Source organism: Leuciscus leuciscus, assembly GCF_965113295.1.
Source record: "Leuciscus leuciscus genome assembly, chromosome: 11".
NCBI lineage: Eukaryota > Metazoa > Chordata > Actinopteri > Cypriniformes > Leuciscidae > Leuciscus > Leuciscus leuciscus.
Genome location: NC_138735.1, coordinates 34,665,453 through 34,686,393, shown reverse-complemented (window position 1 = coordinate 34,686,393; position 20,941 = coordinate 34,665,453). Strand labels below are relative to the sequence as shown.

Genomic DNA, 20,941 nt, shown 5'->3' with positions numbered 1-20,941 from the left:
GTGTGTATGTGTATTATATATATGGGTAGTTGACGTGACGTGGCTTTTTCACCGTCACAGAAGATAAAAAATAATTTATTTCACATTTTCATCATTTAGAATACTATAAATGGTTAAACATTTTCTTGTTTTACATGAATTTGTTGTTTAAATACCCGAGTTATTTTTATTTTTTTTACAACTTTGAGCCAAATCTCAAAATCGTCCTATGGTAGGACGGTAGACAACATTATTTCATAAATATTAACTTTTATAAATAAAGAAAATAATGTTTAAACATCTTAATGAACACTCCTGGCATAATTGTGCAAGTGTCTATTTCACTAAGTGGCCATCACTTTTCCTATACATACATTTCTAAAAGTGTAGGAATTTAATAAAGTTTGTCACAGAAAAAAATGTCCTTTGGTGTTATGCAATAACCTGATATTAAGTTGGGCAATATCATGGACAACTAAATTTAGTTGAAAGGCCCCATTCAAGGTCATGTGACTGAAGACCCCTATGAAGCCCATGAGCAGTGCACATGGCAAGTATTTCTCTCAGAATTGTTCAAATATTTAACTATGTTTTCAGACCACTGAAATTAAGTTTTTTTGTCCTTTAGTGTGACACTCCTAAATATAATTTTTTAATTAAAATTTGTATTTTTAACAGCAAGACTATGTAATATTATGCAAATGTATCATGCCAATTGCTAATAACAGTTCAGCTAGTATTAGCATGGTTATTAACTGCCACAAAAGCTCAAATGTCCTTTGGTGTGACACTTTGGCCTGTCACACCATAGGACACAGATGTCACACCATAGGACAAGACCTCCTTAAGAAGCTTTTAAGACGTATATATAAAGTTTCAACAAAAAAAACGATGTCCTCCTTTATTATTGTTACAATAAACACTATATATTCTGACTCTTGTGTGACGTTTTGTCCTATGGTGTGACAAACATAAAACAACAGAAAAATATACTTATTTTAAAATATCTTTTAAAAAAAAGTCAAGTTTGGCATTAGGGGAGATACAATAATATCTCCTCTTAAATGGGTACAATTTCAAACAGTTTTGTAAGGTTGGCAAAAAAGTTTTATTGACATTCGTAGGGAAAAGTTTATCAGGTTCATCTATCCATGGTGAAAATGATTCTAATTAGTACTTTCATGTAAAATAAATATCACTTTAAGAAAATAATGTTTTAATAATGTTAACAATTCTGTCTCAAGTATTTTTTATGTTAATTAATATAATTTCTTAGTACTTTTTAAATGTCACACCATAGGACACATTTACAGTACTGTTGAGTGAAAACGTGAAAAAAATATGTGAAGTCATTGACAAAATGAGTGACCACTACTATTTTCTGAAACTGCAGTTTTCATACTCCATAAATATATGTATTTTTTCTTAAAAAGTTATGTTTTCCAAAAAAAGTACTTTTTCTTGGCCATTTGTCAACTACCCATATATGTATATATATATATTATTTGGCACGTACACGCTATGTTAGGTAAAAGTAAGGTGCACAGTCACTGCTTTCCTGGTGCTCGTGTTTCTGAAATCGCTGCTCGCGTTCCCGAGATCCTGAACGGTGACGAGCGCGTCGGAACTGTGGTCCTGCACGCGGGAGTGAACGACATCAGGCTGCGCCAGACGGAGATTCTGAAGAAAGACTTCAGGAATCTAATCGATACGGTACGCAGCACATCGCCTGAAACAACGATCATTGTGTGAGGACCGCTTCCCACGTACCGACTAGGGCATGAAAAGTTCAGCAGATTATTTGCGCTAAATGAATGGTTAATGTCATGGTGCAATGAGCAGAAACTGCTCTTTGTAAATAATTGGAATCTGTTTTGGGAGCGTCCTAGGCTTTTCCGTGCTGATGGCTTACACCCAAGCAGATTCGGAGCGGATCTTCTGTCAGATAACATCTCCAAAATGTTAAATACCCTTTGACTAGTAACCAAAAGTCCAAATCATAGTCTCTGCTGCACCAATTCAACTGATATAAATACTAGTGTAGAACATTGCATAGAAACCGTGTCTATTCCTCGTTTAGTGAGATCAAATAATAAATCTAATGCAGGATCTAGGAAAAATCTAATTGTTATTAAAACAGAAAATGTTGCTATTAGTAAACAAAAACTATTTCTAAAGCTAGGTCTTCTAAACATTAGATCACTCACACCTAAGGCAGTTATTGTAAATGAAATAGTCACAGATAATAGCTTCGATGTACTTTGCCTTACTGAAACCTGGCTTAAACCAAATGATTATTTCGGTATTAATGAGTCTACTCCTCCTGGATACTCTTTTAAGCATGAGCCCCGTCTGATTGGTCATGGCGGAGGTGTTGCAACCATTTATAAAGATTTTCTAAATGTTACTCAGAAAACGGGTTATAAGTTTATTTCATTTGAAGTACTTGTACTAAATGTTACGCTCTTAGATGTTAGAAAAACATCCCTATTATCTCTAGCCTTGGCTACCGTATATAGACCGCCAGGGCCTTACGCTGATTTCCTAAAAGAGTTTGCAGATTTTCTCTCAGACCTATTAGTCAATGTCGATAAAGCATTAATTGTTGGAGATTTTAACATACACGTAGAGATTTATTAAATTCATTTGGGGTCAAGCAAAACGTCACCGGACCAACACATCGTCTTAATCATACACTCGATTTAATTATATCACATGGAACCGATCCAATCGATATAGATATCATTCCACAAAGTGATGAAGTCACTGATCACTACATGGTAACTTGCATATTACGTACTGCTGTAATATGTCATGCGGCGTCGCGTTATCAACCAGGCAGAACAATCCTCCCATCCACCATAGATAATTTCTCAAATTGCTTATCTAATCTGTCTCAGCTGCTGCCTGAACCCAAACAAACAGATGAACTAGAAGAACTAACTAGCACTATGAGCACCATTCTCTCTAGAACATTGGATGTGGTTGCACCTATTAAATTAAAAAAGGTCAGAGAGAAAAATAAAGCACCATGGTATAACAATACTACGCATGTTTTAAAGAGAGAAACCCGTATTTTAGAGCGTAAATGGAAACAAACTAATTTAGAGGTCTTTAGAATCGCGTGGAAAGACAGTATGTCACGTTATAAAAAGGCCCTAAAAGCGGCCAGGGCTGAGCACCTCCGCAAACTAATAGAAAACAACCAAAACAATCCAAGGTTTTTATTTAACACCGTGGCTAGACTAACAAATAAACAGACGTCACCCGAACAAAATATCCCGTTACAGTTCAGTAGTAATGATTTCATGAACTTCTTCACTGAGAAATAGAAAGCATCAGAACCACAATTGTAAACGTTCAATCTTCAATCGCGCCTTATAATTCAGCTTCAATTATCACCCCGCAAGAACAATTACAGTGCTTTACAACTATAGAACAAAAAGAGTTAAATAAAATTATCACTTCATCTAAAACAACAACATGTTTATTAGATCCTATACCAACTAAACTACTGAAAGAAGTGTTACCTGTAGTGGAAGAGCCTCTCCTCAATATTATTAACTCATCTTTATCTTTAGGTCATGTTCCAAGAACATTTAAACTGGCAGTTATAAAACCTCTCATTAAGAAACCACAATTAGATCATAATAATCTAGCAAATTATAGACCCATTTCAAATCTTCCATTTATGTCTAAAATATTAGAAAAAGTGGTGTCCGCTCAACTGGGCTCTTTCTTGCAACAAAATGATATCTATGAAAAGTTTCAGTCTGGATTCAGACCGCATCATAGCACTGAAACTGCGCTCGTTAAAATCACAAATGATTTACTTTTAGCTTCTGACCAAGGCTGTATCTCAATACTAGTTTTACTTGATCTTAGTGCTGCGTTCGATACTATAGATCACACAATACTCTTAGATCGACTACAAAATTATACTGGTGTTCAAGGACAAGCACTAAGCTGGTTCAAATCATACCTATCTGACCGCTACCATTTTGTCTATTTAAATGGAGAAAAATCGATCATAACTCCAGTAAACTATGGAGTGCCGCAGGGATCTGTATTAGGCCCTCTGTTATTTTCAATATATATGATGCCACTTGGAAATATTATAAGGAAACATGGAATTAGTTTCCATTGTTATGCTGATGACACTCAAATATATATTTCATCACGGCCGGATGAAAACGCAAAATTTTCCAAATTGACAGAGTGTGTTAAAGATATAAAAGATTGGATGACGCGTAATTTTCTTTTATTAAATCCAGACAAGACAGAGGTAATACTTATCCAGAGCCGGCTCTCCCTATAAGCGAACTAAGCGGCTGCTTAGGGCCCCGCCGCCACTAGGGGGCCCCCTAACTACAGATGGTACTCGCCGGTGTCGCCGCATTTTAACAGTCAACCAACCGTGTAAAATCGTTGTCTTCCCTGGACTTGGAAATTTGACCGCAAAAATTAAACGAGTCTATCCAACCGGTGCAGAAAAAAGGAGAAAAAAAATCACATTATAGTAGAGCTACTACTCTAACGAAATCCAAATTTTAAGCAGTTTTTACTGTAGAATTCTTTTTGTATTAATTTTTGAACTTGGCACATTACACAATGCACAAAGAGCGGCCTATTGCGTTTTCTGTACAATTCGCGGCGCTGTTTCTTGGCAACCAGAGGGTGCGTTAAAGTGGACATTATCCCATTAAAGTAGAGGTAGCCTATTCAAACGAAATCCACATTTTAAGCAGTTTTTACTGTAGAATTATTTTTGTATGAACTACATGTAACGTGCAACAATGACTGTAAAATGTAAAAAGTGTTACCTAGAGCTTTTATTAGATTTATGTATATATTTTATTACTAAACATTTTATATACACATTTGGCTAATGATTGTTCGCTGAAGTAGTGTTTTTGTAGTTGGAATATATAAAAAATAAATACCAACTCAAACTAAAATCTTTTGCAGAATTTTTTATCTCTTTGATAGATCAATATAGAAGAATATGTTTAAATCACTTTAGAAGGAAGCAAAGCAATTACTGGTCCAACTTCTCCCTCTTTTTAAAGTATGGAACAGGGAAAAGAAGTTCAAAGATAGAGACTCCAGCATCACCTGTAGTAGGCCTATGCAACAACTTTATTGAAGATTTTTAATACTAAAGGTTTTAAGCTGTCTAGTGGACAAAAAACAGTTAGTGCTGTTTTAAAATTTACAAAGCATTCAGACAGTAATAAAGTAGATGTAGAAATTTGGCAAATCTGTAATCTTTACTTTTACTGTTTCAGTGAGTGTACTTTAATAAGCAGTAAAATAATTGTGGGCAATCATGTTAAAAGAGGTACAGATGAAATGTGTAAGGGTTAGATTGTATACAGTTGCTGGTTTGCGGTGGCAATACTCCATTATTCACTGCAAGGCAGGGCCCCAAAATTATCCTGCTTAGGGCCCCCAGATTTACAGAGCCGGCCCTGTACTTATCGGTTCAAAAAACCGCCCACAAAACCTCGCACAATACAACTTTAACATCATAGGATGTCCTGTTACTTTATCCTCTACAGTAAAAGACCTGGGTGTTATACTCGATTGCAACCTGTCTTTTGAAAATCATATTTCATATGTTACAAAAACAGCCTTTTTCCACCTTAGAAACATTGCTAAGCTACGTAATATGCTATCAGTTTCTGATGCAGAAAAGTTAGTTCATGCATTCATGACCTCGAGACTGGATTACTGTAATGCTTTATTAGCTGGTTGTCCTGCATCCTCAATAAACAAGCTACAGTTAGTCCAAAATGCCGCCGCTAGAGTTCTTACGAGATCAAGAAAATATGATCATATAACACCGATTTTATCATCACTGCATTGGTAACCTATAAAGCTCCGTATTAATTATAAGGTATTGCTACTGACTTACAAAGCCCTAAACGGCTTAGCTCCAGTCTATTTAACGGATCTTCTATCACCCTATAATCCATCGCGCTCTTTAAGATCACTAAATTCAAGGCTTTTGGTCATACCTAGGATATCCAGAACCACCAAAGGATGGAGAGCATTTTCACATTTGGCTCCAAAACTCTGGAATAGTCTTCCTGATACTGTTCGTTGCTCAGACTCGCTCTCCCAGTTTAAAACTAGATTAAAGTCGCATCTCTTCAGCCAGGCATTCATATAATCCTACAGTTCAAACTACAATCCGGCCTCTAGCTCATAAATGCCAGAGGAGAACTGGCCCCCGACTGAGCCTGGGTTCTCCCAAGGTTTTTTTTTCTCCATTAGGTCACCTGATGGAGTTTTAGGGCACCATTAGGTCACTTGATGGAGTTTTTCGGTTCCTTGCCACTGTTGCCTTTGGCTTGCTCAGTTGGGGATATTTTGGGGATATTTAATTTAATTTGATCAATCAATAAATTCCTCTTGAAAAAAACTTTGTTGTATTATTTTAATTTAATACTGTGAAGCTGCTTTGATACAATCTGTATTGTGAAAAGCGCTATACAAATAAACTTGACTTGACTATATATATATATATATGTGTGTGTTCCAGCCCTCTCTCTCTGGGGTCAGTCGTGTGGTCACTCATGATATCCCAGTGGATGTGATTCCCAGGAGACTCTGGCATGACTTCAGGGAGCCGCAGATGCCGGACTATGACGTGAGTGTGTGTGTGTCTGACGTGAGTGTGTGTGTGTCTGACGTGAGTGTGTGTGTGTCTGACGTGAGTGTGTGTGTGTCTGACGTGAGTGTGTGTGTGTCTGACGTGAGTGTGTGTGTGTCTGACGTGAGTGTGTGTGTGTCTGACGTGTGTGTGTGTCTGACGTGAGTGTGTGTGTGTGTGTCTGACGTGAGTGTGTGTGTGTGTGTCTGACGTGAGTGTGTGTGTGTGTGTCTGACGTGAGTGTGTGTGTGTGTGTCTGACGTGAGTGTGTGTGTGTGTGTCTGACGTGAGTGTGTGTGTGTGTGTCTGACGTGAGTGTGTGTGTGTGTGTCTGACGTGAGTGTGTGTGTGTCTGACGTGAGTGTGTGTGTGTCTGACGTGAGTGTGTGTGTGTCTGACGTGAGTGTGTGTGTGTCTGACGTGAGTGTGTGTGTGTCTGACGTGAGTGTGTGTGTGTCTGACGTGAGTGTGTGTGTGTCTGACGTGAGTGTGTGTGTGTCTGACGTGAGTGTGTGTGTGTCTGACGTGAGTGTGTGTGTGTGTGTGTGTGTGTGTCTGACGTGAGTGTGTGTGTGTGTGTCTGACGTGAGTGTGTGTGTGTGTGTGTGTGTGTGTGACGTGAGTGTGTGTGTGTCTGACGTGAGTGTGTGTGTGTCTGACGTGAGTGTGTGTGTGTCTGACGTGAGTGTGTGTGTGTCTGACGTGAGTGTGTGTGTGTCTGACGTGAGTGTGTGTGTGTCTGACGTGAGTGTGTGTGTGTCTGACGTGAGTGTGTGTGTGTCTGACGTGAGTGTGTGTGTGTCTGACGTGAGTGTGTGTGTGTCTGACGTGAGTGTGTGTGTGTCTGACGTGAGTGTGTGTGTGTCTGACGTGAGTGTGTGTCTGACGTGAGTGTGTGTGTGTCTGACGTGAGTGTGTGTGTGTCTGACGTGAGTGTGTGTGTGTCTGACGTGAGTGTGTGTGTGTCTGACGTGAGTGTGTGTGTGTCTGACGTGAGTGTGTGTGTGTCTGACGTGAGTGTGTGTGTGTCTGACGTGTGTGTGTGTCTGACGTGAGTGTGTGTGTGTGTGTGTGTGTGTGTCTGACGTGAGTGTGTGTGTGTGTGTCTGACGTGAGTGTGTGTGTGTGTGTGACGTGAGTGTGTGTGTGTGTGACGTGAGTGTGTGTGTGTCTGACGTGAGTGTGTGTGTGTCTGACGTGAGTGTGTGTGTGTCTGACGTGAGTGTGTGTGTGTCTGACGTGAGTGTGTGTGTGTCTGACGTGAGTGTGTGTGTGTCTGACGTGAGTGTGTGTGTGTCTGACGTGAGTGTGTGTGTGTCTGACGTGAGTGTGTGTGTCTGACGTGAGTGTGTGTGTCTGACGTGAGTGTGTGTGTGTCTGACGTGAGTGTGTGTGTGTCTGACGTGAGTGTGTGTGTGTCTGACGTGAGTGTGTGTGTGTCTGACGTGAGTGTGTGTGTGTCTGACGTGAGTGTGTGTGTGTCTGACGTGAGTGTGTGTGTGTCTGACGTGAGTGTGTGTGTGTCTGACGTGAGTGTGTGTGTGTCTGACGTGAGTGTGTGTGTGTCTGACGTGAGTGTGTGTGTGTCTGACGTGAGCGCGTGTCTGACGTGAGCGTGTGTGTCTGACGTGAGTGTGTGTGTGTCTGACGTGAGTGTGTGTGTCTGACGTGAGTGTGTGTGTCTGACGTGAGTGTGTGTGTCTGACGTGAGCGCGTGTCTGACGTGAGCGCGTGTCTGACGTGAGTGTGTGTGTGTCTGACGTGAGTGTGTGTGTGTCTGACGTGAGTGTGTGTGTCTGACGTGAGTGTGTGTGTCTGACGTGAGTGTGTGTGTCTGACGTGAGTGTGTGTGTCTGACGTGAGTGTGTGTGTCTGACGTGAGTGTGTGTGTCTGACGTGAGTGTGTGTGTCTGACGTGAGTGTGTGTGTCTGACGTGAGTGTGTGTGTGTGTGTGTCTGACGTGAGTGTGTGTGTGTGTCTGACGTGAGTGTGTGTGTGTGTCTGACGTGAGTGTGTGTGTGTGTCTGACGTGAGTGTGTGTGTGTCTGACGTGAGTGTGTGTGTGTCTGACGTGAGTGTGTGTGTGTCTGACGTGAGTGTGTGTGTGTCTGACGTGAGTGTGTGTGTGTCTGACGTGAGTGTGTGTGTCTGACGTGAGTGTGTGTGTCTGACGTGAGTGTGTGTGTCTGACGTGAGTGTGTGTGTCTGACGTGAGTGTGTGTGTGTGACGTGAGTGTGTGTGTGTGACGTGAGTGTGTGTGTGTCTGACGTGAGTGTGTGTGTGTCTGACGTGAGTGTGTGTGTGTCTGACGTGAGTGTGTGTGTGTCTGACGTGAGTGTGTGTGTGTCTGACGTGAGTGTGTGTGTGTGTCTGACGTGAGTGTGTGTGTGTCTGACGTGAGTGTGTGTGTGTCTGACGTGAGTGTGTGTGTGTCTGACGTGAGTGTGTGTGTCTGACGTGAGTGTGTGTGTCTGACGTGAGTGTGTGTGTCTGACGTGAGCGCGTGTCTGACGTGAGTGTGTGTGTCTGACGTGAGTGTGTGTGTGTCTGACGTGAGTGTGTGTGTCTGACGTGAGTGTGTGTCTGACGTGAGTGTGTGTCTGACGTGAGTGTGTGTCTGACGTGAGTGTGTGTCTGACGTGAGTGTGTGTGTCTGACGTGAGTGTGTGTGTCTGACGTGAGTGTGTGTGTCTGACGTGAGTGTGTGTGTCTGACGTGAGTGTGTGTGTGTCTGACGTGAGTGTGTGTGTGTCTGACGTGAGTGTGTGTGTGTCTGACGTGAGTGTGTGTGTGTCTGTCTGACGTGAGTGTGTGTGTGTCTGACGTGAGTGTGTGTGTGTCTGACGTGAGTGTGTGTGTGTGTGTCTGACGTGAGTGTGTGTGTGTCTGACGTGAGTGTGTGTGTGTCTGACGTGAGTGTGTGTGTGTCTGACGTGAGTGTGTGTGTGTGTGTCTGACGTGAGTGTGTGTGTGTCTGACGTGAGTGTGTGTGTGTCTGACGTGAGTGTGTGTGTGTCTGACGTGAGTGTGTGTGTCTGACGTGAGTGTGTGTGTCTGACGTGAGTGTGTGTGTCTGACGTGAGTGTGTGTCTGACGTGAGTGTGTGTGTGTGACGTGAGTGTGTGTGACGTGAGTGTGTGTGACGTGAGTGTGTGTGACGTGAGTGTGTGTGACGTGAGTGTGTGTGACGTGAGTGTGTGTGACGTGAGTGTGTGTGACGTGAGTGTGTGTGACGTGAGTGTGTGTGACGTGAGTGTGTGTGACGTGAGTGTGTGTGTGTGTGACGTGAGTGTGTGTGTGTCTGACGTGAGTGTGTGTGTGTCTGACGTGAGTGTGTGTGTGTCTGACGTGAGTGTGTGTGTGTCTGACGTGAGTGTGTGTGTGTCTGACGTGAGTGTGTGTGTGTCTGACGTGAGCGCGTGTCTGACGTGAGCGCGTGTCTGACGTGAGCGTGTGTGTGTCTGACGTGAGCGCGTGTGTCTGACGTGAGCGTGTGTGTGTCTGACGTGAGCGTGTGTGTGTCTGACGTGAGTGTGTGTGTCTGACGTGAGTGTGTGTGTCTGACGTGAGTGTGTGTGTCTGACGTGAGTGTGTGTGTCAGACGTGAGTGTGTGTGTCAGACGTGAGTGTGTGTGTCAGACGTGAGTGTGTGTGTCAGACGTGAGTGTGTGCGTGTCAGACGTGAGTGTGTGCGTGTCAGACGTGAGTGTGTGCGTGTCTGACGTGAGTGTGTGCGTGTCAGACGTGAGTGTGTGCGTGTCAGACGTGAGTGTGTGCGTGTCAGACGTGAGTGTGTGCGTGTCTGACGTGAGTGTGTGCGTGTCTGACGTGAGTGTGTGCGTGTCTGACGTGAGTGTGTGCGTGTCTGACGTGAGTGTGTGCGTGTCTGACGTGAGTGTGTGCGTGTCTGACGTGAGTGTGTGCGTGTCTGACGTGAGTGTGTGCGTGTCTGACGTGAGTGTGTGCGTGTCTGACGTGAGTGTGTGCGTGTCTGACGTGAGTGTGTGCGTGTCTGACGTGAGCGCGTGTCTGACGTGAGTGTGTGTGTGTGTCTGACGTGAGCGAGTGTCTGACGTGAGTGTGTGCGTGTCTGACGTGAGTGTGTGCGTGTCAGACGTGAGTGTGTGCGTGTCAGACGTGAGTGTGTGCGTGTCTGACGTGAGTGTGTGCGTGTCTGACGTGAGTGTGTGCGTGTCTGTCGTGAGTGTGTGCGTGTCTGACGTGAGTGTGTGCGTGTCTGACGTGAGTGTGTGCGTGTCTGACGTGAGTGTGTGCGTGTCTGACGTGAGTGTGTGCGTGTCTGACGTGAGTGTGTGCGTGTCTGACGTGAGCGCGTGTCTGACGTGAGCGTGTGTCTGACGTGAGTGTGTGTGTGTCTGACGTGAGCGCGTGTCTGACGTGAGTGTGTGTGTCTGACGTGAGTGTGTGTGTGTGTCTGACGTGAGCGAGTGTCTGACGTGAGCGTGTGTCTGACGTGAGTGTGTGTGTCTGACGTGAGTGTGTGTCTGACGTGAGTGTGTGTGTCTGACGTGAGTGTGTGTGTCTGACGTGAGTGTGTGTGTCTGACGTGAGTGTGTGTGTCTGACGTGAGTGTGTGTGTCTGACGCGAGTGTGTGTGTCTGACGCGAGTGTGTGTGTCTGACGCGAGTGTGTGTGTCTGACGCGAGTGTGTGTGTGTCTGACGCGAGTGTGTGTGTGTCTGACGTTAGTGTGTGTGTCTGACGTGAGTGTGTGTGTCTGACGTGTGTGTGTCTGACGTGAGTGTGTGTGTCTGACGTGAGTGTGTGTGTCTGACGTGAGTGTGTGCGTGTCTGACGTGAGTGTGTGCGTGTCTGACGTGAGTGTGTGCGTGTCTGACGTGAGTGTGTGCGTGTCTGACGTGAGTGTGTGCGTGTCTGACGTGAGTGTGTGCGTGTCTGACGTGAGTGTGTGCGTGTCTGACGTGAGTGTGTGCGTGTCTGACGTGAGTGTGTGCGTGTCTGACGTGAGTGTGTGCGTGTCTGACGTGAGTGTGTGCGTGTCTGACGTGAGTGTGTGCGTGTCTGACGTGAGTGTGTGCGTGTATGACGTGAGTGTGTGCGTGTCTGACGTGAGTGTGTGCGTGTCTGACGTGTGTGCGTGTCTGACGTGAGCGCGTGTCTGACGTGAGTGTGTGTCTGACGTGGGTGTGTGTGTGTGTCTGACGTGAGCGAGTGTCTGACGTGAGTGTGTGTGTGTCTGACGTGAGTGTGTGTGTCTGACGTGAGCGCGTGTCTGACGTGAGTGTGTGTGTCTGACGTGAGTGTGTGTGTGTGTCTGACGTGAGTGTGTGTCTGACGTGAGTGTGTGTGTCTGACGTGAGTGTGTGTGTCTGACGTGAGTGTGTGTCTGACGTGAGTGTGTGTGTCTGACGTGAGTGTGTGTGTCTGACGTGAGTGTGTGTCTGACGTGAGTGTGTGTCTGACGTGAGTGTGTGTCTGACGTGAGTGTGTGTGTCTGACGTGAGTGTGTGTGTCTGACGTGAGTGTGTGTGTCTGACGTGAGTGTGTGTGTCTGACGTGAGTGTGTGTGTCTGACGTGAGTGTGTGTGTCTGACGCGAGTGTGTGTGTCTGACGCGAGTGTGTGTGTCTGACGTGAGTGTGTGTGTGTCTGACGTGAGTGTGTGTGTCTGACGTGAGTGTGTGCGTGTCTGACGTGAGTGTGTGCGTGTCTGACGTGAGCGCGTGTCTGACGTGAGTGTGTGTGTGTGTCTGACGTGAGCGAGTGTCTGACGTGAGTGTGTGTGTGTCTGACGTGAGTGTGTGCGTGTCAGACGTGAGTGTGTGCGTGTCAGACGTGAGTGTGTGCGTGTCTGACGTGAGTGTGTGCGTGTCTGACGTGAGTGTGTGCGTGTCTGACGTGAGTGTGTGCGTGTCTGACGTGAGTGTGTGCGTGTCTGACGTGAGTGTGTGCGTGTCTGACGTGAGTGTGTGCGTGTCTGACGTGAGCGCGTGTCTGACGTGAGTGTGTGTCTGACGTGGGTGTGTGTGTGTGTCTGACGTGAGCGAGTGTCTGACGTGAGTGTGTGTGTGTCTGACGTGAGTGTGTGTGTGTCTGACGTGAGCGCGTGTCTGACGTGAGTGTGTGTCTGACGTGAGTGTGTGTGTGTCTGACGTGAGTGTGTGTGTGTGTCTGACGTGAGCGAGTGTCTGACGTGAGTGTGTGTCTGACGTGAGTGTGTGTGTCTGACGTGAGTGTGTGTCTGACGTGAGTGTGTGTGTCTGACGTGAGTGTGTGTGTCTGACGCGAGTGTGTGTGTCTGACGCGAGTGTGTGTGTGTCTGACGTGAGTGTGTGTGTCTGACGTGAGTGTGTGTGTCTGACGTGTGTGTGTCTGACGTGAGTGTGTGTGTCTGACGTGAGTGTGTGTGTCTGACGTGAGTGTGTGCGTGTCTGACGTGAGTGTGTGCGTGTCTGACGTGAGTGTGTGCGTGTCTGACGTGAGTGTGTGCGTGTCTGACGTGAGTGTGTGCGTGTCTGACGTGAGTGTGTGCGTGTCTGACGTGAGTGTGTGCGTGTCTGACGTGAGTGTGTGCGTGTATGACGTGAGTGTGTGCGTGTATGACGTGAGTGTGTGCGTGTCTGACGTGAGTGTGTGCGTGTCTGACGTGAGTGTGTGCGTGTCTGACGTGAGTGTGTGCGTGTCTGACGTGAGCGCGTGTCTGACGTGAGTGTGTGTCTGACGTGGGTGTGTGTGTGTGTCTGACGTGAGCGAGTGTCTGACGTGAGTGTGTGTGTGTCTGACGTGAGTGTGTGTGTCTGACGTGAGCGCGTGTCTGACGTGAGTGTGTGTCTGACGTGAGTGTGTGTGTGTGTCTGACGTGAGCGAGTGTCTGACGTGAGTGTGTGTCTGACGTGAGTGTGTGTGTCTGACGTGAGTGTGTGTCTGACGTGAGTGTGTGTGTCTGACGTGAGTGTGTGTGTCTGACGTGAGTGTGTGTCTGACGTGAGTGTGTGTGTCTGACGTGAGTGTGTGTGTCTGACGTGAGTGTGTGTGTCTGACGTGAGTGTGTGTGTCTGACGTGAGTGTGTGTGTCTGACGTGAGTGTGTGTGTCTGACGCGAGTGTGTGTGTCTGACGCGAGTGTGTGTGTCTGACGCGAGTGTGTGTGTCTGACGTGAGTGTGTGTGTGTCTGACGTGAGTGTGTGTGTCTGACGTGAGTGTGTGTGTCTGACGTGAGTGTGTGTGTCTGACGTGAGTGTGTGTGTCTGACGTGAGTGTGTGCGTGTCTGACGTGAGTGTGTGCGTGTCTGACGTGAGTGTGTGCGTGTCTGACGTGAGTGTGTGCGTGTCTGACGTGAGTGTGTGCGTGTCTGACGTGAGTGTGTGCGTGTCTGACGTGAGTGTGTGCGTGTCTGACGTGAGTGTGTGCGTGTCTGACGTGAGTGTGTGCGTGTCTGACGTGAGTGTGTGCGTGTCTGACGTGAGCGTGTGCGTGTCTGACGTGAGCGTGTGTGTCTGACGTGAGCGTGTGTGTCTGACGTGAGCGTGTGTGTCTGACGTGAGCGTGTGTGTCTGACGTGAGCGTGTGTGTCTGACGTGAGTGTGTGTCTGACGTGAGTGTGTGTGTCTGACGTGAGTGTGTGTGTCTGACGTGAGTGTGTGTGTCTGACGTGAGTGTGTGTGTCTGACGTGAGTGTGTGCGTGTCTGACGTGAGTGTGTGCGTGACTGACGTGAGTGTGTGCGTGTCTGACGTGAGTGTGTGCGTGTCTGACGTGAGTGTGTGCGTGTCTGACGTGAGTGTGTGCGTGTCTGACGTGAGTGTGTGCGTGTCTGACGTGAGTGTGTGCGTGTCTGACGTGAGTGTGTGCGTGTCTGACGTGAGTGTGTGCGTGTCTGACGTGAGTGTGTGCGTGTCTGACGTGAGTGTGTGCGTGTCTGACGTGAGTGTGTGCGTGTCTGACGTGAGTGTGTGCGTGTCTGACGTGAGTGTGTGCGTGTCTGACGTGAGTGTGTGCGTGTCTGACGTGAGTGTGTGTGTCTGACGTGAGCGTGTGTCTGACGTGAGCGTGTGTGTGTGACGTGAGCGTGTGTGTGTCTGACGTGAGCGTGTGTGTGTCTGACGTGAGCGCGTGTGTGTCTGACGTGAGTGCGTGTGTGTCTGACGTGAGTGCGTGTGTGTCTGACGTGAGTGCGTGTGTGTCTGACGTGAGTGCGTGTGTGTCTGACGTGAGCGTGTGTGTCTGACGTGAGCGTGTGTGTCTGACGTGAGCGCGTGTGTCTGACGTGAGTGTGTGTGTCTGACGTGAGTGTGTGTGTGTCTGACGTGAGTGTGTGTGTGTCTGACGTGAGTGTGTGTGTGTCTGACGTGAGTGTGTGTGTGTCTGACGTGAGTGTGTGTGTGTGTGTCTGACGTGAGTGTGTGTGTGTGTGTCTGACGTGAGTGTGTGTGTGTCTGACGTGAGTGTGTGTGTGTCTGACGTGAGTGTGTGTGTCTGACGTGAGTGTGTGTGTCTGACGTGAGTGTGTGTGTCTGACGTGAGTGTGTGTGTCTGACGTGAGTGTCTGACGTGAGTGTCTGACGTGAGTGTCTGACGTGAGTGTCTGACGTGAGTGTCTGACGTGAGTGTCTGACGTGAGTGTCTGACGTGAGTGTCTGACGTGAGTGTCTGACGTGAGTGTCTGACGTGAGTGTCTGACGTGAGTGTCTGACGTGAGTGTCTGACGTGAGTGTCTGACGTGAGTGTCTGACGTGAGTGTCTGACGTGAGTGTCTGACGTGAGTGTCTGACGTGAGTGTCTGACGTGAGTGTCTGACGTGAGTGTCTGACGTGAGTGTCTGACGTGAGTGTCTGACGTGAGTGTGTGTGTCTGACGTGAGTGTGTGTGTGTGTGTGTGCGTGTGTGTCTGACGTGAGTGCGTGTGTGTCTGACGTGAGCGTGTGTGTCTGACGTGAGCGTGTGTGTCTGACGTGAGCGCGTGTGTCTGACGTGAGTGTGTGTGTCTGACGTGAGTGTGTGTGTGTCTGACGTGAGTGTGTGTGTGTCTGACGTGAGTGTGTGTGTGTCTGACGTGAGTGTGTGTGTGTCTGACGTGAGTGTGTGTGTGTGTGTCTGACGTGAGTGTGTGTGTGTGTGTCTGACGTGAGTGTGTGTGTGTCTGACGTGAGTGTGTGTGTGTCTGACGTGAGTGTGTGTGTGTGTCTGACGTGAGTGTGTGTGTGTGTCTGACGTGAGTGTGTGTGTCTGACGTGAGTGTGTGTGTCTGACGTGAGTGTGTGTGTCTGACGTGAGTGTGTGTGTCTGACGTGAGTGTGTGTGTCTGACGTGAGTGTGTGTGTCTGACGTGAGTGTGTGTGTCTGACGTGAGTGTGTGTGTCTGACGTGAGTGTGTGTGTCTGACGTGAGTGTCTGACGTGAGTGTCTGACGTGAGTGTCTGACGTGAGTGTCTGACGTGAGTGTCTGACGTGAGTGTCTGACGTGAGTGTCTGACGTGAGTGTCTGACGTGAGTGTCTGACGTGAGTGTCTGACGTGAGTGTCTGACGTGAGTGTCTGACGTGAGTGTCTGACGTGAGTGTCTGACGTGAGTGTCTGACGTGAGTGTCTGACGTGAGTGTCTGACGTGAGTGTCTGACGTGAGTGTCTGACGTGAGTGTCTGACGTGAGTGTCTGACGTGAGTGTCTGACGTGAGTGTCTGACGTGAGTGTCTGACGTGAGTGTCTGACGTGAGTGTGTGTGTCTGACGTGAGTGTGTGTGTGTGTGTGTGTGTGTGTCTGACGTGAGCGCGTGTCTGACGTGAGTGTGTGTGTCTGACGTGAGTGTGTGTGTGTGTCTGACGTGAGCGCGTGTCTGACGTGAGTGTGTGTGTCTGACGTGAGTGTGTGTCTGACGTGAGTGTGTGTGTGTGTCTGACGTGAGCGCGTGTCTGACGTGAGTGTGTGTGTGTCTGACGTGAGTGTGTGTGTGTCTGACGTGAGTGTGTGTGTGTCTGACGTGAGTGTGTGTGTGTCTGACGTGAGTGTGTGTGTGTGTCTGACGTGAGTGTGTGTGTCTGACGTGAGTGTGTGTGTCTGACGTGAGTGTGTGTGTCTGACGTGAGTGTGTGTGTGTCTGACGTGAGTGTGTGTGTGTCTGACGTGAGTGTGTGTGTGTCTGACGTGAGTGTGTCTGACGTGAGTGTGTGTGTGTCTGACGTGAGTGTGTGTGTGTCTGACGTGAGTGTCTGACGTGAGTGTCTGACGTGAGTGTCTGACGTGAGTGTGTGTGTCTGACGTGAGTGTGTGTGTGTGTGTGTCTGACGTGAGCGCGTGTCTGACGTGAGCGCGTGTCTGACGTGAGCGCGTGTCTGACGTGAGTGTGTGTGTCTGACGTGAGTGTGTGTGTCTGACGTGAGTGTGTGTGTCTGACGTGAGTGTGTGCGTGTCTGACGTGAGTGTGTGCGTGTCTGACGTGAGTGTGTGCGTGTCTGACGTGAGTGTGTGCGTGTCTGACGTGAGTGTGTGCGTGTCTGACGTGAGTGTGTGCGTGTCTGACGTGAGTGTGTGCGTGTCTGACGTGAGTGTGTGCGTGTCTGACGTGAGTGTGTGCGTGTCTGACGTGAGTGTGTGCGTGTCTGACGTGAGTGTGTGTGTCTGACGTGAGTGTGTGCGTGTCTGACGTGAGTGTGTGCGTGTCTGACGTGAGTGTGTGTGTCTGACGTGAGCGTGTGTCTGACGTGAGCGTGTGTCTGACGTGAGCGTGTGTCTGACGTGAGCGTGTGTCTGACGTGAGCGTGTGTGTGTGACGTGAGCGTGTGTGTGTCTGACGTGAGCGTGTGTGTGTCTGACGTGAGCGTGTGTGTGTCTGACGTGAGCGTGTGTGTGTCTGACGTGAGCGTGTGTGTGTCTGACGTGAGCGTGTGTGTGTCTGACGTGAGCGCGTGTGTGTCTGACGTGAGCGCGTGTGTGTCTGACGTGAGCGTGTGTGTCTGACGTGAGCGTGTGTGTCTGACGTGAGCGCGTGTGTCTGACGTGAGTGTGTCTGACGTGAGTGTGTGCGTGTCTGACGTGAGTGTGTGCGTGTCTGACGTGAGTGTGTGCGTGTCTGACGTGAGTGTGTGTGTCTGACGTGAGCGTGTGTCTGACGTGAGCGTGTGTCTGACGTGAGCGTGTGTCTGACGTGAGCGTGTGTCTGACGTGAGCGTGTGTCTGACGTGAGCGTGTGTGTGTGACGTGAGCGTGTGTGTCTGACGTGAGCGTGTGTGTGTCTGACGTGAGCGTGTGTGTGTCTGACGTGAGCGTGTGTGTGTCTGACGTGAGTGTGTGTGTGTCTGACGTGAGTGTGTGTGTGTCTGACGTGAGTGTGTGTGTGTCTGACGTGAGTGTGTGTGTGTCTGACGTGAGTGTGTGTGTGTGTGTCTGACGTGAGTGTGTGTGTCTGACGTGAGTGTGTGTGTGTCTGACGTGAGTGTGTGTGTGTCTGACGTGAGTGTGTGTGTGTGTCTGACGTGAGTGTGTGTGTGTGTCTGACGTGAGTGTGTGTGTCTGACGTGAGTGTGTGTGTCTGACGTGAGTGTGTGTGTCTGACGTGAGTGTGTGTGTCTGACGTGAGTGTGTGTGTCTGACGTGAGTGTGTGTGTCTGACGTGAGTGTGTGTGTCTGACGTGAGTGTGTGTGTCTGACGTGAGTGTCTGACGTGAGTGTCTGACGTGAGTGTCTGACGTGAGTGTCTGACGTGAGTGTCTGACGTGAGTGTCTGACGTGAGTGTCTGACGTGAGTGTCTGACGTGAGTGTCTGACGTGAGTGTCTGACGTGAGTGTCTGACGTGAGTGTCTGACGTGAGTGTCTGACGTGAGTGTCTGACGTGAGTGTCTGACGTGAGTGTCTGACGTGAGTGTCTGACGTGAGTGTCTGACGTGAGTGTCTGACGTGAGTGTCTGACGTGAGTGTGTGTGTCTGACGTGAGTGTGTGTGTGTGTGTGTGTGTGTGTCTGACGTGAGCGCGTGTCTGACGTGAGTGTGTGTGTCTGACGTGAGTGTGTGTGTGTGTCTGACGTGAGCGCGTGTCTGACGTGAGTGTGTGTGTCTGACGTGAGTGTGTGTCTGACGTGAGTGTGTGTGTGTGTCTGACGTGAGCGCGTGTCTGACGTGAGTGTGTGTGTGTCTGACGTGAGTGTGTGTGTGTCTGACGTGAGTGTGTGTGTGTCTGACGTGAGTGTGTGTGTGTCTGACGTGAGTGTGTGTGTGTGTCTGACGTGAGTGTGTGTGTCTGACGTGAGTGTGTGTGTCTGACGTGAGTGTGTGTGTCTGACGTGAGTGTGTGTGTGTCTGACGTGAGTGTGTGTGTGTCTGACGTGAGTGTGTGTGTGTCTGACGTGAGTGTGTCTGACGTGAGTGTGTGTGTGTCTGACGTGAGTGTGTGTGTGTCTGACGTGAGTGTCTGACGTGAGTGTCTGACGTGAGTGTCTGACGTGAGTGTGTGTGTCTGACGTGAGTGTGTGTGTGTGTGTGTCTGACGTGAGCGCGTGTCTGACGTGAGCGCGTGTCTGACGTGAGTGTGTGTGTCTGACGTGAGTGTGTGTGTCTGACGTGAGTGTGTGTGTCTGACGTGAGTGTGTGCGTGTCTGACGTGAGTGTGTGCGTGTCTGACGTGAGTGTGTGCGTGTCTGACGTGAGTGTGTGCGTGTCTGACGTGAGTGTGTGCGTGTCTGACGTGAGTGTGTGCGTGTCTGACGTGAGTGTGTGCGTGTCTGACGTGAGTGTGTGCGTGTCTGACGTGAGTGTGTGCGTGTCTGACGTGAGTGTGTGCGTGTCTGACGTGAGTGTGCGTGTCTGACGTGAGTGTGTGCGTGTCTGACGTGAGTGTGTGCGTGTCTGACGTGAGTGTGTGCGTGTCTGACGTGAGTGTGTGTGTCTGACGTGAGCGTGTGTCTGACGTGAGCGTGTGTCTGACGTGAGCGTGTGTCTGACGTGAGCGTGTGTGTGTGACGTGAGCGTGTGTGTGTCTGACGTGAGCGTGTGTGTGTCTGACGTGAGCGTGTGTGTGTCTGACGTGAGCGTGTGTGTGTCTGACGTGAGCGTGTGTGTGTCTGACGTGAGCGTGTGTGTGTCTGACGTGAGTGCGTGTGTGTCTGACGTGAGTGCGTGTGTGTCTGACGTGAGCGTGTGTGTCTGACGTGAGCGTGTGTGTCTGACGTGAGCGCGTGTGTCTGACGTGAGTGTGTCTGACGTGAATGTGTGCGTGTCTGACGTGAGTGTGTGCGTGTCTGACGTGAGTGTGTGCGTGTCTGACGTGAGTGTGTGTGTCTGACGTGAGCGTGTGTCTGACGTGAGCGTGTGTCTGACGTGAGCGTGTGTCTGACGTGAGCGTGTGTGTGTGACGTGAGCGTGTGTGTCTGACGTGAGCGTGTGTGTGTCTGACGTGAGCGTGTGTGTGTCTGACGTGAGCGTGTGTGTGTCTGACGTGAGCGTGTGTGTGTCTGACGTGAGTGCGTGTGTGTCTGACGTGAGTGCGTGTGTGTCTGACGTGAGCGTGTGTGTCTGACGTGAGCGTGTGTGTCTGACGTGAGCGCGTGTGTCTGACGTGAGTGTGTGTGTGTCTGACGTGAGTGTGTGTGTGTCTGACGTGAGTGTGTGTGTGTCTGACGTGAGTGTGTGTGTGTCTGACGTGAGTGTGTGTGTGTCTGACGTGAGTGTGTGTGTGTGTGTCTGACGTGAGTGTGTGTGTGTGTGTCTGACGTGAGTGTGTGTGTGTCTGACGTGAGTGTGTGTGTGTCTGACGTGAGTGTGTGTGTGTCTGACGTGAGTGTGTGTGTGTGTGTCTGACGTGAGTGTGTGTGTGTGTCTGACGTGAGTGTGTGTGTGTGTCTGACGTGAGTGTGTGTGTGTGTCTGACGTGAGTGTGTGTGTCTGACTTGAGTGTGTGTGTCTGACGTGAGTGTGTGTGTCTGACGTGAGTGTGTGTGTCTGACGTGAGTGTGTGTGTCTGACGTGAGTGTCTGACGTGAGTGTCTGACGTGAGTGTCTGACGTGAGTGTCTGACGTGAGTGTGTGTGTCTGACGTGTGTGTCTGACGTGAGTGTCTGACGTGAGTGTCTGACGTGAGTGTCTGACGTGAGTGTCTGACGTGAGTGTCTGACGTGAGTGTCTGACGTGAGTGTCTGACGTGAGTGTCTGACGTGAGTGTCTGACGTGAGTGTCTGACGTGAGTGTCTGACGTGAGTGTCTGACGTGAGTGTCTGACGTGAGTGTCTGACGTGAGTGTCTGACGTGAGTGTCTGACGTGAGTGTCTGACGTGAGTGTCTGACGTGAGTGTCTGACGTGAGTGTCTGACGTGAGTGTCTGACGTGAGTGTCTGACG

The 20,941-nt window shown here is 48.8% G+C and overlaps 1 protein-coding gene across 1 annotated transcript in view; it reads left to right on the top strand.

Moving 5' to 3' along the window:
- Positions 1–20,941, top strand: part of hus1 (HUS1 checkpoint clamp component) — a 41,410-nt gene that overhangs the window by 7,702 nt on the left and 12,767 nt on the right. The window contains exon 4 of the mRNA XM_082184788.1: positions 6,527–6,634. Within this exon, the coding sequence (XP_082040914.1) occupies positions 6,527–6,634 (108 nt within the window). The remainder of the gene's footprint in view (positions 1–6,526; positions 6,635–20,941) is intronic.